The 17774-nt window shown below is 38.4% G+C and overlaps 1 protein-coding gene across 3 annotated transcripts in view; it reads left to right on the top strand.

Annotated features, from left to right (window-relative positions):
• LRRK2 (leucine rich repeat kinase 2) overlaps nt 1-17774 on the top strand; it is a 132258-nt gene that overhangs the window by 84608 nt on the left and 29876 nt on the right. For all 3 annotated transcript variants that reach the window (XM_004771843.3, XM_045073212.1, XM_045073213.1), the window contains exons 36-41: nt 941-1087; nt 1234-1425; nt 2831-2977; nt 7269-7369; nt 10564-10754; nt 16274-16434. In XM_004771843.3, coding sequence (XP_004771900.1) covers nt 941-1087; nt 1234-1425; nt 2831-2977; nt 7269-7369; nt 10564-10754; nt 16274-16434 — 939 coding nt within the window. The remainder of the gene's footprint in view (nt 1-940; nt 1088-1233; nt 1426-2830; nt 2978-7268; nt 7370-10563; nt 10755-16273; nt 16435-17774) is intronic.

The raw sequence follows: 17774 nt of genomic DNA, 5'->3' as shown, positions 1-17774 counted from the left end.
AGAAGCAACAATTTTAGAAGGTAAGATTATAGGAGTAATTGGTGTAGAAACACACACACACACACACACACACACACACACACAATAAGGAAAGCTAGAAGTGACTATCACTGCAAATCCAGGGAGTTTTACTTAATAGGTTGTGACCATTCAGACCATTCAAATGCAGAGACTTTAATAGTTCTCTTCTGCACGATTCCTTGAGTGACTTACAAAATAGAATAAAAATGGGTGTTTATAATGCTAGCTCTTTCTTCTGGAAGAAAGAGAGATCTTAGTGTTCCGAAGGGAAAATATCATTTTGGGGGTTTAAATCAGCATTATGTGGGCGTTACTGTATTCTGAAATAAACCTTATCTTGCAATTAATATAGGTAGTTACATTGCATTAAAACAAAATATTCAGGAAGTTTTGATTTTATTGTGACAACCAACCTCCTTTTAAGAGTTTTTTAAAGTTATCAGAGTTTGGGGTGTTTGCGTGGCTCAGTCCTTTAAGCGTCTGGTTTAGTTTCAGCTCAGGTCATGACCTCAGGGTTTTGAGATCAAGCCTGCTTAAGATTCTCTCACTCTCTCTCTGCCCCTTCCCACCTACCACTCTCACTCTTTCTTGCTTTTAGAAAAAAATATTGAAAGTTATGAGAGCTTATTTATGATTCTTTTTCTTCTATTAAGCATACTAAACTATTAAACATCATGAGCCTGAACTCTCTCTTGGGTTACTTTTTGTTTATTTCCTTGCAAACTTAAGGCTAAAATACTTAATTTCATATGTAATAGATATGGATGGGTGCTTGCATCATTAACAATTCCAGCACTTTGTTTCAAAACAAATATATCTCTATTAGTTACTTTTGGCATGTTCAGTGGTTTTTCTGCTCCTTTAATTTATGGAGTAGTTTATAATTAATGGATACATTTGGGTCCATTTAAACTTTCAGAACGAGCACTTCGTCCAAACAGAATGTACTGGCGACAAGGCATCTACTTGAATTGGTCTCCTGAAGCTTATTGTCTGGTAGGATCTGAAGTCTTAGACAATCATCCTGAGAGTTTCTTAAAAATTACAGTTCCTTCTTGTAGAAAAGGTAAGGAAATTAATTCAAAACTTTGAATTATGTCACCAAAGAAATTTAAACATTGAAAAAAAAAAAAAACCAAACTGTAGTTTCCAGCTTTGAAACAGAATATGATTCAGAAGGGGTGTTGATGAGCTGTCCTTTGGATTATGTAGGCTGTATTCTTCTGGGCCAAGTTGTGGACCACATTGATTCTCTCATGGAAGAATGGTTTCCTGGACTACTGGAGATTGATATCTGTGGTGAAGGAGAAACTCTGTTGAAGAAATGGGCATTATATAGTTTTAATGATGGTGAAGAGCATCAAAAAATCTTACTTGATGACTTGATGAAGAAAGCAGAAGAAGGTAGTGTTGATAGAACTTTTTAATGTTTTAAACTGATATTTTCAATATTTATGGAGTTTTGTAATAAATGTAAAAATTATTCTCATAAAGTATGAGTTAGGGAATACTATATTCAATTAGAGTGACAGCTGACAAAGATGGATTATATTTGTTACCAAGAAAACATTTGTATTCTAGATTCACAACATTTTTGGTTTGAGAGTTTGAGTATTGGCTCACTGAGCAACTTATCATCTGTGAATAGGAATACTAAAACCTACCTCATAGAATTGTTATGAGGATTAAAATAGAAGTTGCATGCTTCCAGAATTTGGCTATTATAAATATTGCTGCAGTAAACATAGGCGTGCATATATCTTTTTGAATTAGTGTTTTCATTTTCATTGGGTAAATACTCAGTAGTGGAATAACAGAATCACATGGTGTTTCTATTTTTAATTTTTCAAAGAAATTCCACACTGTTTTCCACAGTGGCTGCACCAGTTTGCATTCCCACCAACAGCAGCACATGAGGATTCTTTTCATTTCACATTCCTGCCAACATTTTTATTTTTTGGTTTTGATTGTAGTCATTCTGACAGGTGTAAAGTGATACCTCATTGTGGTTTTGATTTACATTTCCCTGATGACTAGTGATGTTGAGCAACCCAAATGTCCACTGATAGATGAATATTACTTGGTCATAAAAAAGAAGGAGATCTTGCCATTTGTTACAACATGGATGGAACTAGGGAGTATAATGTTAAGTGCAATGAGTCAGACAAACAAAGACAAATACCATATGATTTCACTCTTTGTGGGACTTAAAAAGACAGAACAAACAAAGGAAGAAGAAAAAAAAAAAAAAAAAGGAGGCACAAAAAACCCAGACTCAAATACAGAGAACAAACTGGTAATTACCAGAAGGGGAGGTGGGTTGGGAGATGTGTGAAATAAGTGCAGGGGAGTAAGAGTACACGTATCATGATGAGCTCTGAGAAACGTAGTGAAGTGTTGAATCATTATATTGTACACCTGAAACTAATATAACACTGTATGTTAATTATACTTGCATAAAAAAATGGGCTAATACATAGAAAAACTTAGCAACTTGTTAACCATGTGATAAGTGCCCTCACGAATGTGGTTTAAGTACAGAATAGATTATTTCCTAGACAGATGTCAGTCCTAGGCAGTTCTGAATTCTAGTTTCTAATGACTGAACCTAGGAATACGTTTTTAACATTCTAAGTAGATAGCTATTAATCAAACCTTTAAAACTTTCTTAGGTTTTCTAGAGAAAAATAAGATTGGTAAGAAAACCTAAAAGAGTGATTAGAAATTGTAGTAAATGTGATTATTTTTGTACAAACTTATGTACTTCCTTAAAAGTTTATTCTTAAAAAGTGTTTTATGTACTTCTCAGGAGACCTTCTAGTAAATCCAGATCAACCAAGGCTCACCATTCCAATATCTCAAATTGCTCCTGACTTAATTTTGGCTGACCTGCCTAGGAATATTATGTTGAATAATGATGAATTGGAATTTGAACAAGCTCCTGAGTTTCTCTTAGGTAACTATATTTGTTGGTTTAAGAATAAAAATTAGGATATAATTTTTCCTTATAACCTAGAAAATATTCAACTATATTGTCATAGTTTGTAGTGTCTTCGTATATTCGTTATAATGGTTTTTTTCCAGAATGATCTATTTAAAAGTAATGACAAGGAATTTGCTTTGCACACATTCCTTTTTTCTTAAATTTTTTATTTTTATTAACATATAATGTATTATTAGCCCCAGGGGTACAGGTCTCTGAATCGCCAGCTTTACACACTTTACAGCACTCACCATAGTGGTTTTTACACATTCTTAGGGATGAGGTTCGAGATAAGGATGGGGCTGCTGTGGAAGCACACGTTTGTGAAACACATCCTTACATTGGCCTTAAGTGCTGGAAATGAGGGAGGCAGTTAAGGAGATTTTCAGTTGTTGTAATGTCATCATTTTTCAGTCTTGAAAAGACAGAATAAGTAAAGGAAGAACACCTTGATGTAGTCATAAGAGCAGTTTTGTTCCTCAGGATAACAAGCGTGAATTCTCATAAAAATATTCATAAAAAGCAGTTTGGGATGAAAAATTGAGAAGCATTATTACATCAGTGATATACTCAGGTTCTAAGCCTTCTTGAAAGCCACTGGGAGCCATGAAGAGCATGGGATTGAGTTAATGTAAAGTATTTGAAGACAGCTCTGGATTTACTTTGTGGAATATTCATTGTTATATCTATATACATTTAATTTTAATTAAATTTCCACAGAAAGAATGCCTAAAATATATCTGTCAGTATATTAAAATCATTAATAAAGAATATCAAATTTTGGGACATGACATGTAAAGGTAAAGAAACTGCCTTGTACCTTTATTCTTCATATCAGCTGAGAAATTTAGAATGAATTTGAATGCTTTGGGTTAACACAAAATACTGAAATGTCAATGCCAAATCCTAGATCTTAACCAATACCCAACTTGACTTGTGATTCCCAAGGGTATAGGAAAGCACCAGGCACACTGTAGTTTTTCTCTGAAGGGGTCTCAAGCTATCAGACAAAGCTCCCCCAAATATCTCTTATTAGTGCATACAATGTGTTTCATATGAATGGATATTTTTTGAACAATTTTTGAACAATGTAGAAATGTTTACAAAATTCATTTTTGAAGCACCGTGGGGTTTTTTTCAGTTTTATTGATATAATTGAGATACAGCACTGTAAGTTTAAGGTATACAGGAAATGATTTGACTCTACATTTATCATGAAATGATTACCACAATGAATGTAGTTAAAATTGATTATCCCATATAGATATAAAAGAAAAAAATTTATTGGTGTTGAGTTCTTACAGGATTAAGTCTCTTAACAACTTTCAATATATATTACATAGCCGAGTTAACTATAGTCATCATGCTGTATATTCCACCCCTGGGGCTTATTTCTCTTATAACTGGAAGTTTTTACCTTTGACCACCTCTGTGTTCTGTATTCCATTCATTACAGAGAGGAAAGTTTTTATATAAGTACTCCCATTCTCTAGTCTTATGTCCTATAAATCCATACATTCCATGTTCATTTACAATTTAGATCAGGGTTTCTGAAACTCTGCACTATTGCTGTCTCAGACTGATTGATTCTTTGTTATGGGAGCTGTCCCTCATTCTATGATGTTTAGAAGCAGCCTTGGCCTTTGCCCACTAGATGTCAGTGGTAGATCCTCACACCACCCCCATCCCCAGGTAAGACAGTCAACATGTCTCCAGACATTGCAAAAGGTAGAGGGTAGGGATAAGGGAACAACAGCATCCTAGCTGAGAATCAGTGATCTAAACAAATGAGATATATCCTTCTAAAAACATTTTATAAACAGACTTCCCTGTGTTTTTATGCTGAGGTAATGTGGTAGAGGTCATTCATTGCCATTTTCATTATAGGGCAGGAGTAAATTTCAGGCCTTCAGTTAACACTTTCTTCTAAGATGGCAGTTACTATATGAACTTTTTGATAGATTTGCAAATATTAATAGACTTGTTTTATGAAAAAATTTTAAGTGCGCAGTTACAGGGTTTTGTGTGTCTGAGGAGTTGTGAGATATGTTTCCTTTTCAGGGGACTATTTTTCCAGAGAGCCATAATAGAAAGGTACTTCAGTGGTGTGGTCTGATGGGGTTAGGAAGGTTTCCTTGCCTTCAAGTTTTTTTTTCACACTTCATTGTCACAAATGTGCAATAACGGTCCTTAACCTTATTTTTAGTGTTAGCCATCTGAGGGAAATGACTGTCCATGATCCATTTTCATATGGCAGTGATTCGAAATAGGGAAGGGCTTAAAAAAATTAGAAATCTCTACTACTCTCACCTGAAATTTTTATATCTCTTTAGAGTATATTTCTTCTCTCTGCTTATTTAATTTTTCTTTGTTGTTGATAGTTGTCCAGGTTGAGGGGAACCAGAATAACTGTCCATCTGTCTTACTCTTTCTTTCCTTTCCCCTTCCACGAGTTTTCTTTCTCTTTTCCCTCTCCTGTTTGCCCAGTCTTGCTTTGATTCAAATATTTAACTGATCCGATAGCTTTCTTTTCTTTCCAAAACTCTCAGTATCATCAGTATTGAGTAATGGTTTTAGAAGTTGGATATTTATTGAGTACTGGAAGGAAGGGGTGGGAAGATACCAAGACTGAAAATACACAGATGGTATTTTCCGAGATCAGATGAGATCGGGCACGTTCAGGGTGGTATGGCCGTAGACCACAGATGATATTTTAACATGTCTACCGTATAGTAGAAATATGACATATACTCAAATGAATACTTTTTATTTTTATTTTAAATGTACATTGTTTCTGAGCATAAAATACTATATGCTTACAAGTACTTATCATAGAGATGAAAATACACAATACAAAAACAATAATATTAAAAACCACAAAATATCTAAGCTTCCCACAGTTGCATAATTTCACCACTTAGAAATAACCATTCTCAACATTGTTCCATTTCTCTGTAGATTTTTCTGAATCATTCACTTATGTCAGTTAAGTGCTTGTATTTCAAAGCACTAAATGAGAACCATAAATACGATACAAATAAGGATATACTGTGTGTCAGTGAAGAGTAATAGTCCATGGAGTTGATCATGGTCGATTTCTCAGACTTTGGTATCTCGATATGTATTGTGCTTTACAGACTTGATAAACTCCACAGAGGGTGAGATGATAGAGCTGCAGAGCTCTTTAAGCAACTGCCTAACAATGGTATGGAAGCCTGAAGCATGTTCAGGAAATTTTGGCTATTCCAGTTTTCTAGAACAATTGTTCTCAACTCTGGTTGTTCATTACTGTCAGCTGGTGAATTAAAAGAAAAAATACTAATGATCATTAACTCCTGTGATTAATTAGGTCAGAATCTTTGAGGGTGGACTGAGACATTGGTATTTTTAGAAAGTTGCTCAGATGTCCTGTGCAGTCCAAACCGAGACAACCACTTGGTTAGAGCCCAGAGAATGAACAGTAGGACAGGAAGAGAAACACAAGAATTTGGAACTGCAATATGGATTTGTCTCTGACTTGAAATCTCATTTCATAGACAGCATAGAATAATTTGTTTTTGAACAAGAGAGTGACATAATAAAAGTGTAATTATAGGGAGATTGATTCTGTAGGAGAGGTAGACTGCATCAGAGGGAATGAACTCAGAAGGCCTCCACAGTCTAGACAGAAAGCACCAAGGGGCATCCAATGGGTGTGGTGAGAATGGAAATGGAAAGGAGGCATGGGGCAAAGAACTAAGACGATTTTTTCAGTTTTGGCTCTAGAATGACCATGAAAAGAGGTTTTAAAATTTTGTTTGTTGTTATTGTTTTAGTGAGCTATATGAGGTAGAATAAAAACTGGTCTTGAGACCAGATGAGGGTGGCTTCTGATGGAGCATGGTTGAGATTTGGAGGGGGTACGCCAGTGAGCTGCAGTGCAAAGTTGTAAATAAAGGACAGAGTTCAGAAGGTGGCTTGTGGCTCTAGATGGGGCTGTGAAACACTCAACCTATCAGAAGCGATGAAGTTAGGGAGTCAGTGAGGTAGTTGAGTGGGGGGAATGTAGACCGAGATGGGAAGGCTGGAACAAAATCTTTAGGTGTGTCATAGTTCACGGAGTAGAAGGAGGAAGAGTGGGCATCGGAGGAGACTTGATTCAACAGAACAGGTGGGTCAGATTTCTGTTCATGTACACAACATATGTAATTAGAACCAATATAATTCATCTGGCTTTTCTAGTTAAACAGATTAACTGAAGTACTTTGTACTTTTTTTTCAAAAGGTGATGGCAGTTTTGGATCTGTTTATCGGGCAGCCTATGAAGGGGAAGAAGTGGCTGTGAAGATTTTCAATAAACATACATCACTGAGACTGTTAAGACAAGTAAGAAATCCAATAATATTATTACATGAGATGTTGGTAATCTCCTGAAACTCTGGTTTTGCATGTGTTTGTGAAAATCCAAAACGACCGCATTTCTCCCTAGCTTACCTGAGTTTAGTTACGAAATCCCGTCTTTGTCTTTACCTCATGGAGTTAAAAAAAAGTTTGTTTTGTTTCTCCTGTTGGAAAAATGAAGAAAAGACAGTATTCTGAGAATTCTTGTCTCAGGCATCATTGTTACACCCCAAGTACAGAAGAGAAGAGGGTACTTCTTTTGAGGTCTTGTATTTCAGAGGAACCCAAATCCTGTACACAGTGACTCATTTAAAAATTTCTCTTGGTTTTACTTAAATCACATATTCTTCATGTTCAGGAAGGTGCTGTGTACTGATTGGCTTAGGCCTGTGTTAATCAATCTGTATGGTAATGCAGATAGTAATACTTAGAATAGTCCCAGCTTTTCCAGGGGTTGGGGTTTGGGTTAGTTCTCCCCAAAATTCATGGTCTGCTTGGGTGAGGGTTGGATAATTCAGCAAAAATCAAGGTACCGTGGGGCACCTGGGTGGCTCAGATGGTTGGGCATCTGCCTGCAGTTCGGGTCATGATCTCCAGGTCTTGGGATTGAGTCCTGTATAGGACTCCCGGCTCAGTGGGGAGTCTGCTTCTCCCTCTCCCTCTACTGCTCCCTCTGCTCATGCTCTCTATTTTTATCTCTCTGTCTCAAATAAATACATAAAATCTTTAAAAAAATCAAGAAACCCTTAGGAAGAAGGAAAAGTGAGTGGATATTGAAAGCAAAGCCAACAATGGTGACTCTATTACCCTCTCTGATATTGAGTACTCATGGGGATTTATTCTATTTTCTGACAGTAGGAATGAGAGAGTGAGTCGGAGTGAGAGTAAAGGTAAAATCCAATTTGAATTCTGTAATCTTATGCCAGAACTCAACTGTATTTTTAATCTGGTCATTCTTATTTTTTAAAAAAATTGAGAAGTAATTTGTGCCTAAGTCTGAAATGAAATGACTCGTGTAAACCAAAAAAAAAAAAAAAAAAAAAAAAGAAAAAAAGAATAGTTACAATATATTATTTGCTCTGGATGATGAAAATAATTTCATGTCTGTGTAAAATATCCTGGAGTAATTTTATTAGTGGTATCAAAAGTTATACCGTGGCTCTAGAAATAAGTTAATAAACATTTTATAAATAGAATCAAGTCTGTGAAGAAAATCTGGACACAGTCTCTTTCAATCTTTAGGCAATTGGTTGTATAAATTGATTTTTCAGCCTTAGTCATTACTCTTTACTATGTGTTTCAACTTTTATGCAGTGTACTCAGGGAACCCTGTTGAAAATCAGAACACTAAGAATGTATACAGGACTGAGTAGGGTATAGGCAGCTCAGTGACCCAAGGAAATGATAGGAGAAATAGTAACAGTAGAGTGTGTGTTAGGCTTATTCTTTTTTATTTTTTTTAAGATTTTGTTTATGTATTTGAGATAAAGAGAGAGAGAGAGAGAGGAGGAAAGTACAAGTGAAGGGAGGGACAGAGGGAGAGAGAGAAGCAGACTCCTCGCTGAGCACGGAGCCTGGTGTGGGGCTCCATCCCAGGTCAGAGCCCCAGGGTCATGACGTAAGTCGAAGGCAGACACCTAACCGACTGAGGTATCCAGGCACCTGTGCTTGTTCTTTAAAAAAAAAGAAAGAAAGAAAGAAAAAGAAAGTACTTTAGTCCTTCATATCTGGTGCTGCATTTCGAGGGTCATTCTACTAGTAGTCATGAACTGGGGCAGATCTAGGAGAGTCAGCTGCTCCTTTCTCTTTGAAATCAGTGAGTGATTTTCGAGGATGGAAAATTTGAATTAGGCTTCTTTCTGCCTGGGCCTCTGAAAGAAAACAGACCGAACTTGACTGCTTCTCATCAGTTTCAACCAACTGAGCTGATCAGGCAGAGGAAAGAGAGATTGTTATCCACTAAGGAAATATGATTGCAGTCTGGAGCTTTTGTTCTTGGAAAATCCCCGCTCAGGGTATTCAGCCTTTCTTCTTCAGCTTTCAGAATTCTCCACACTGTCGTTTCCTGGAAAAGGCGGTTTGCACTGATACTCCCCATCTTTGAAGCTGTTGTTAAGAAGCAGAGCTTCTGCAGAAATCATAGTTTAAAACACGAATCAACTTACTATCCCATGAACTATAAATTTCAGCTAAATTAGGGTTTCAGGATAAAGTGAAATATAGAGTACTGTATGTGTGGAATTCATAGACCACAGTATCCTAAAGGGGATTGTGAAGCCTCACAGGATGTGGGCTTAGGAAAGGGATTACGTCGAAATGGAGACCTCTCTGTTCAAGGTTAAATGGGATCTCTCACTCTTCGGGGAGAGATTGTTGCAGCTGGGGATTGCTTCAGTGAGGGTGGCTCCAGGCAGACCACTCTGAGGAAGGAAGAATATGTGGGTGAAGGTCAGAATGATGAGAAGCCTTCGGCCGTGTGGAGGATGAAGGGGTTTCAGAGCAGAGAGATTGGCATGGGCAAAGGCCTTGCGGCTGGAATGGAGGAGCTGGGCACGTGCGGCAAGCTGTATGGACACTGGTGTGGTGAAGAATGATGCAGGAAGCGTAGAGGACAGAGGGTTTGAGAGATGGGCTAGGGGCAGGTCAGATCTGGCCATGAAGGCGGTGTAAGTACAGGGGGTTTTAATCCAAAAGTAATAGGAAGTTATTAGAGGGTTCTCAGGAGGAGTGATAACCGTATGCCCGTGTGGGCTTGGACACTCTCAGTAAACTTGTCAAGTCAGGAAAGCACTAATGATAGGCAGGTTGTACCTCACATGCTAGGGGCAGTGGAGGAGCACTGGCTGCTCCGAGTCCTGGGCTGAGGGCGACTCTTTGATAACTGGGATTCATTAGATAAGACTGACAGGACCTGGTAGTGTGGACTGTCCGTGCATTAAATCTTCTGAAAAACAGAGCCAAAGGAAAGAGAGAACTTAACATATTCATTCAATATACATTTAAAAAAAAAAAAAGACTTTTATTCCTGAATATGTGGAAAATCCTAAAAAACCCCAAAAGAAGTGGAACCCTTGCTGTCTATCCAGTTTCCCAGAGAAAAACCACGCTCAAAGTGTCGAGACACTTAAGGAAGGAGACACGGGGGCTGTAGTATGGGTAAATGTTTTTCCCTTTCACAGGAGCTGGTGGTCCTTTGCCACCTGCACCATCCCAGCTTAATATCTTTGCTGGCGGCTGGGATTCGCCCTCGCATGTTGGTGATGGAGTTGGCCTCCAAGGGTTCGCTGGACCGCTTGCTTCAGCAGGACAAAGGAAGTCTTACCAGAACCCTGCAGCACAGGATTGCGCTACACGTGGCTGATGGCCTGAGGTAATTAATTCGGTCATGTGGTTTTCTACTCTGTGTGTGACAAGAGTGAGCCCGAACTTACTCTCGTGCTTGGAGAGCAGCACTTTCCAGTAACATTATGCCCCAGTAACATTTCGCAAACAACTTGAGGGAAAGACTACCATTTCCCTGACCATATTTTGTAATTTCATAAAATAAGAGTAGGAGGGCCATGCAGAACCTCCTAGTAGTGAAAGAAGAGTTGGGACCCAGGAGTCCTGCGCTGGAGCTCATGATGTTAACCCAGTGGTGGTCTACTTCCCCTTAAAAAAAAATGTAGGTGAAGTTTCAAAGTGTCAGGGAAAGTGTCAGTTCCCATGGATAATTCTCAGACAAGATTGGTGTGTTATTTCTGAAGGGACTGGAGTGATTTGACTGTTGGAGGCACACCCAAGCCTGCTGCCAGCTGGCACCAGAGGGCACAAGAGGTGGGAAGGCCATGGTCTTTGGACACAGAGGGACTGGGAGAAATCACTGCTCCACACACTTAGTAATGATGGTTTTACACCTCTGAAACTCTTTTTGTTAGAGTCTATAAACTGTGACCAGTACTTAATATGTCCTATTTCAAGGACTTCTGTGATAATGGACATTATCCCAGATTCAAGTCTGGATTTCCTCCTCCTCCACTGGCCCCATGTCCCGTCACGCACATATTTCACCTTGGAGTCGTCCTTCGTCCCTTCCTTCCTCCCACATCCTGCACCTAATCCTTCAGCAAATACCTTCAGCTCTGCCATCAAAACCTATCTTAAGGCAGCTACTTCACACAGTCTCTCTCCCTACCCAGGGCGTCTGAGCCACTGTCATGGCTCCTTGCCTAACCGGTCCTCTTCGCTTTCATCTCTTCCCCACACTCTTCACACTCTTCGCAGGGTGGCCATGGTGGCGGGATCGAGTGTTTATCGCCTTATCTGCTGTCTCACTCTCTCAGCACTGTGCTCAGCCACTTGCTCCTCTGAGGTTTCTCAAATATACCCGGGGTTTTATATCAGCTCCTCTCTTGACCAGGAGTGTCTGAGCCCCAGATATCTTCTTGGCTCACTTCTCATTTCTTGCAGGTTTCCTCTCAGAGAGGATGTCCCTGCCTCCTTTACACCTCTCTGGCATCTATAGCACTTATCACTACCTGGTATTCTTTATGTTTTCATTTAAAACATTTCATTGTCTCTCTTTGCCATTAGAATCGAAGGGCCATGACAGGGACTTGCCAACTTGTTCACTTTCCGATCTGTAGCACATGGGACAGTCGGCGCTCAGTAGATATCTGTCGGCGGTAGAGAGAGTAGGGAGAGAGAGAAGAGGGGGCGAGGGAGAGAGAGAGGAAGGACGGCGGTACCTGGTCCATGTAGCCACACAGTGGATGCAAATTTCTTTCCCTTCCTTCCCTTCTGAAATACTGCTTCGATTCCTCTCAGGCTGTCTCCAGAAATGTAAAGGGAATGGATGGTGAGGAAAATAAATAAACACTACTCATAAACAAATAAAACCAAACCAAGAAGGTATAACTTGATAGTTATAGAGAGTAGATCCAGGAACTACTGAAGAACATAGAGATTATTAATGAGACATTATTGCGGAGGGTTGGTTGGATTTGGCTGGGTATATCTGCTTTTGAACACCAGGGGGAACCGTGTATTAAATTAATCCAGATAACGTGCAGCAATGTCTCATCTGTTTCGGAGATGGGTCAACTGCTTTCCTTAATTTAATGAAATCCAGATCCTAATTTTCCACTGGTTCTTCCGGATAATTCCCAAAATGTTTATTTGGAAGATGAAGACTTTCTCATTTTCATTCCCAACTGTTGGAAAGACCCCATCTCTAAGATAACTTGCTCTGGTTCTCTGAGACCTTACTTTACCTTTTAAAAATTTTTATTTATTTTTTAAATTTCTTTTCAGTGTTCTAGAATTCATTGTTTATATACCACACCCAGTGCTCCATGCAATACATGTCTTCCGTAATGCCCACCACTTGAAATAACAAATGCAGTAGTTTCCAATGGAGTAAATTAAACCTCAGCATTCTTTCCTTTAATTTCCTGATTTCTTCACAGCATAATGTCAGGGCAGCTTTCAGGATCTTGGGCCACAAGAAGCCAATAGATTTCAGCTTTCAGTCTTCTACCAGCACTAAGTATATATTTTTTTAAAAGTCCACATGAGGGGTTGTCTCCTCAAATATATTTCAGCATAAAACTATAACTGCAGAGGTAGAAGGAGACAATGAAATCACATGATGGAGCTACTTAGAGGCATATATAAGAACTTTTTTCACATTACATATTCTTTTACAGTATTGCCTACAATAATTAGGTTTCTTTTCTAATTCAGTCCTCTCCCTTGGGCTTTTAGTCATAATTCTCAATTACCTGATGTGGCCACCTGTGTTTCCCATAAGGTTCTATGTTTTGTTATTTACAAAATTGAGTTTCGTTTCTCTGCAGCTCTCTTCTACCGTGGATCTCCTCTTTTCCTTGTATCTCCCGCTTGCTGATGAAGATCCCTGTAGTGCCATCAAGGTTATCCCTCTCCTTCCATTTGGCCACCAGGTCTTTGACTATTTCATGTTCTCTTTTTCATCGATTTATTTATATGCTACTGTTGCTGCCTTGATCCAGTACCTCTAGGGAATTATCAGAATATTTCTCCGAAAATGAAAATCTAATTATGCTTGTAATTCCCTGGTAGTTCCAAGTTATCTGTGAAATACATCCAGACTCCTTGGAGTAGCATCAAAACTCTGTGTATGCCTCTTGCCTTTCTCTCCATCCCCCTGCCTTTCCACTGCCCTCACTCGCCATTCTCATCATGCTGAAGGTCTTGACTTCTCATTGGCATCCATGTCTGTCTTGGCATTTGTCATTCTTCTCTTTCTCCAGATTTGTCTGCCTACAGAATTCATTTTCCAGTAGAATTTGCTCATCCACCGTCTCCACGATCAAGTTCAGCAGCACCATCAGTAGATGGCCTCTCTAGCACATGTTCCTTGAGTTGGCTCTGTGAAAGATGGTGGTAGGGGCTGAAGAAGGAAGGGCAGAGATTACATATATATATTAACTTATCAAGGTTGAAAACTTCCAGTCTAGTGGCAGAGTCTGCTTTGCTATCTCTACATCTGTTTTTCTCCCTTTGATCTCCCTAGCATTTGAGACTCACCACAGTTCTGTAACCTTGTTTGAGTACTTGTCTCTCCTTCTACAGTGTGATTCCTCAAAAGCAGAGATTTCATGATGGTTTTATATCCCCTAGGGACTGACCCTCTTAGATGCCCAATACATATTTTTTAAATGAATGAATGCATCTTATTTTTAGAATAATTTCACTTAGGGTGAGATAAAGTTTACTTTTAATCATAAAGAAAGGGGTTTCCTAGCAACACTGATGAAAATCACAATTAAAGAATGACTAACAGAATTTAGACCAGTTTATTTTAATAAAATATTTGGCAATGCTCATTGTCACATAATGCATAAATTATGGGTTTATTATTTTCAGTAAGGCAAGATCTGTACTTGTTAATATATCAAAAGCTATTTTGCTAGTCTATTAGAAGCTATTAAAACTGCACTTTTTAAGATTAAATTCTATTATTGAACATTTTAACTAACCCAGTTAATCTTTCCCTCCCACTGACATTATTTCAAATTAAGTTTAACTATTTTTTTAACCTTTGAGAAGTATTGTGAGAGAGTCTATATTCTATAAATATTCTGAAAGAGGCATGCATTAAGAAGGATTTGGATGCTGTTCAATTATGCATGACTTGGCTTTAACTTTTTTCTTCTTAATCTCCCAGCTTTTCTCCTCTGCAAGGCAAGGGTAGCTAATGGCCTTTCAGTAAGCCCTTGGTAAATTTTTCTTTCTAGTCCATTACTTATTGTTAAGGTCAACTTCATTAGTACATTTATCTTATTTTTCAGCCAAAAATATGTAGAGCAGAATGAGTAGGCCTAACGTTAAATGTCCTGACTACATCCTGGAAGAGAAAGGAAGTTCTGCTTCAGCTGATGCAATTAAGTGATACCTACACTGTAGGCCGTCATGCGGTGGAAGGTTCAGAGTACTGCTGCCACTCTGCACCTGATCCCTCCAACAGTGATGGGTATTAGGTAATGGAGTAAATATTTAGGGATACGATGTGAACCCAAACCAAAAGCCACAAAAACAAAGGATTTAAATTTACCTCATTAAGTTCTGTAAAAAATTGTCCTTTCAAGATAGCTCATAATTTACCTGTGAGATCACGGGGAGAGTTATAGCAAATTTGGTATCATGGAGCAGGGAAGACAGAGCGGTAGGGGCAGAATCTGATTTTCTGAATAGTAAGGAAAGCGGGTAATGGAGTGACTTTAGTTGTTGGAGCACAGTGGTAGCTCTCTGGCTGTGTTCCCAAAATGGAGAAGACCTGGTTAAGATTGAAATGTTATTTTACTTTTTAATCTTTGCCTTCAATGTCCCACTCTACTGCTTATGTTTGATTGGATCAGTCTCTAAAGGGAGTGACTTGAACATCATCCAAGATCATCTTTCCCAAGACCTTGTTTTACTTGTTCCAACTTTCAGTCCAAAATGTTTTTTGTTAACCTTGATTCATAATGGAATTGGGTTTAAAGTAAATTACATCTTCAAACAGAGTACAGTATTGATAGTTGGATAGGTTTTTTGTGTTGATTTGTTATTATTGAAAAAGGTGAAAATATTTTCCCCAAATTTAGGAAACATTTCAGTCAGAGAAAAATAAATATCAGAAGAGAAATGGAATAGAGAGAATTTTAAAAGCTAAGATAAACTTCTCTATGGTTCTGTGAACATCAAAACTATTAAATGGAGTTATATCAAAATAAGATCAACTCTTATTTAACATATTTACATTTTATGCTAATTGAAATAGTTAATGATCTTTGAGAGAATTCAGAATTCCTTTTATGTAATTCTTAGGTATACAAAAGAAAAGTCACCAAAAGCTGATACTTTGCTTGAACTGGTTTTGCCTTAAAGTTTAAATCACTCAGTTATCAACATTGACCTTTTTTGTTGGTGTTAGTTTATTGGTCAGGTTTTTTTTTTTTTTTTTAAGATTTTATTTATTTATTTATTTATTTGGCAGAATGAGAGAGAGGGTGAGCATGAGAGGAGAGAGGGTCAGGGGAAAAAGCAGACTCCCTACTGAGTAAGGATCTTGATGTGGGACTTGATCCTGGGACTCCAGGATCATGACTGGAGCTGAAGGCAGTTGCTTAACCAACTGAGCCACCCAGGCACCCAGGTGGTTGGTTTTAAAAGCACAATCTTGGGGTGCGCAGGTGGCTCAGGTAGGTCAGTTTAGCATTTGCCTTTGGTTCAGGTCATGATCCCAGGACCCTGGCATGATATCATAGAAGGAAATGAAAACATATAAGGCTCTGCATAATGGACATAGACATTTAAAGAAATCATGACATAAGTTGTAATAATATGAACACATTTTAATGACACTACCTGTACGTTTTCTGGCAGATACCTCCACTCGGCCATGATTATATACCGTGACTTAAAGCCCCACAACGTGCTGCTCTTCACCCTCTATCCCAATGCTGGCATCATTGCGAAGATTGCAGACTATGGAATTGCTCAGTACTGCTGTAGGATGGGGATAAAGACGTCGGAGGGCACACCAGGTATGTGAGAAGGTTGGCTTGGTAATTCCTTCTTCAGGATGGACAACCAGGGACTTCCATTGTAAGTTCAGGAGAATCAAGAGAACACTGTGTCCTATCATGTTTGAACAGATAGTGCTTGTGTGAATATCATGACTACTACGTTGTGATTTTATTTTATTTATTTATTTTTTTAAAGATTTTATTTATTTATTTGACAGAGAGAGAGTGAGGGAACACAAGGAGGGGTAGTGGGAGCAGGAGAAGCAGGTGCCTCGCTGAGCAGGCAGCCCAATGTGGGGCTCTGTCCCAGGACCCTGGATCACGATCGGGGCTGAAGGCAGACACCTAATGACTAAGCTACATGGCACCCCTATTTTGTGATTTTAATCACTGTAGTCTGTAGGGAAACAACAACAACAAAAGATTTACTGATGTAGTTTTCCAGGGGTGGGAAAAGAACAAATAAAAAATAGAGACTATTCAATGACAAATTATATTTTTTAAAGTTGAATTTTTAAAATATTTAGTTGTTCTGGAGGTGGTGAGAAGGAACAGTAGAAGTTTTACACTAGGTATTGTTTACACTTACCTACAAATGAGGCAAACCAAATGCAGGTTCACAAACCCTTTTTTATAACTTTGAAATCCAAAGACTTTTTTTTGTTTAAGATTTTATTTATTTATTTATTTGACATAGAATGAGAGAGAGAGAGAGCAAGAGAGAGAGAGCGTGCACAACCAGGGGGAGCTGCAGGCAGTGAGAGAAGCAGGCTCCCTGCTGAGCAAGGAGCCTGATGTGGGACTCAATCCCAGGACTCTAGGATCATGACCTGAGCTGAAGGCAGATGCTTAACCTACTGAGCCACCTAGGCATCCCATTTTTTTTTTTTTTTTTAAGAACTGATTTGGTGGCAAAATCTGACCTGAACTAACTTGATGCTTATTATGATCTTTCTTTCTCAAACTCCATGTGAATATGTGTATGTTTCATGGCAGCAATACAGCACATTTGGGTACAGGGTGTTTGTTGGCCCCAATCCTACTGAGAGTTTCTGTAATTATATTATTGCTTCATTATTAACTTTCTTAAATATGAAAAACTATAAATTCCTAAATACTTCTGGCTCCGAGAGTTTCAGGTAGAGATGTGGAGCCAGAGTTTTCCATTGTACTGTTCTTGATACAGGCATACTTTCTTCCTACTGATTTGTGCAGAAGTTAAAACCTTTAAGCACTGCACTTCAGTTTTCTTTCTTCAAAATTTCTAAGTCACTAATACTTCAATACTTAATAGTACAGATTCTTTGTTTGGCCCTATATAGCAAGAAGAGTCATGGTTGCTATGTGAATGAAACATT

Source organism: Mustela putorius, unplaced genomic scaffold, assembly GCF_011764305.1.
Source record: "Mustela putorius furo isolate JIRA1106 unplaced genomic scaffold, ASM1176430v1.1 tig00537227_pilon_pilon_pilon, whole genome shotgun sequence".
Taxonomy (NCBI): Eukaryota; Metazoa; Chordata; class Mammalia; order Carnivora; family Mustelidae; genus Mustela; species Mustela putorius.
The sequence above is the reverse complement of the archived record's forward strand: the minus strand, read 5'-3'. Positions and strand labels throughout refer to the sequence as shown.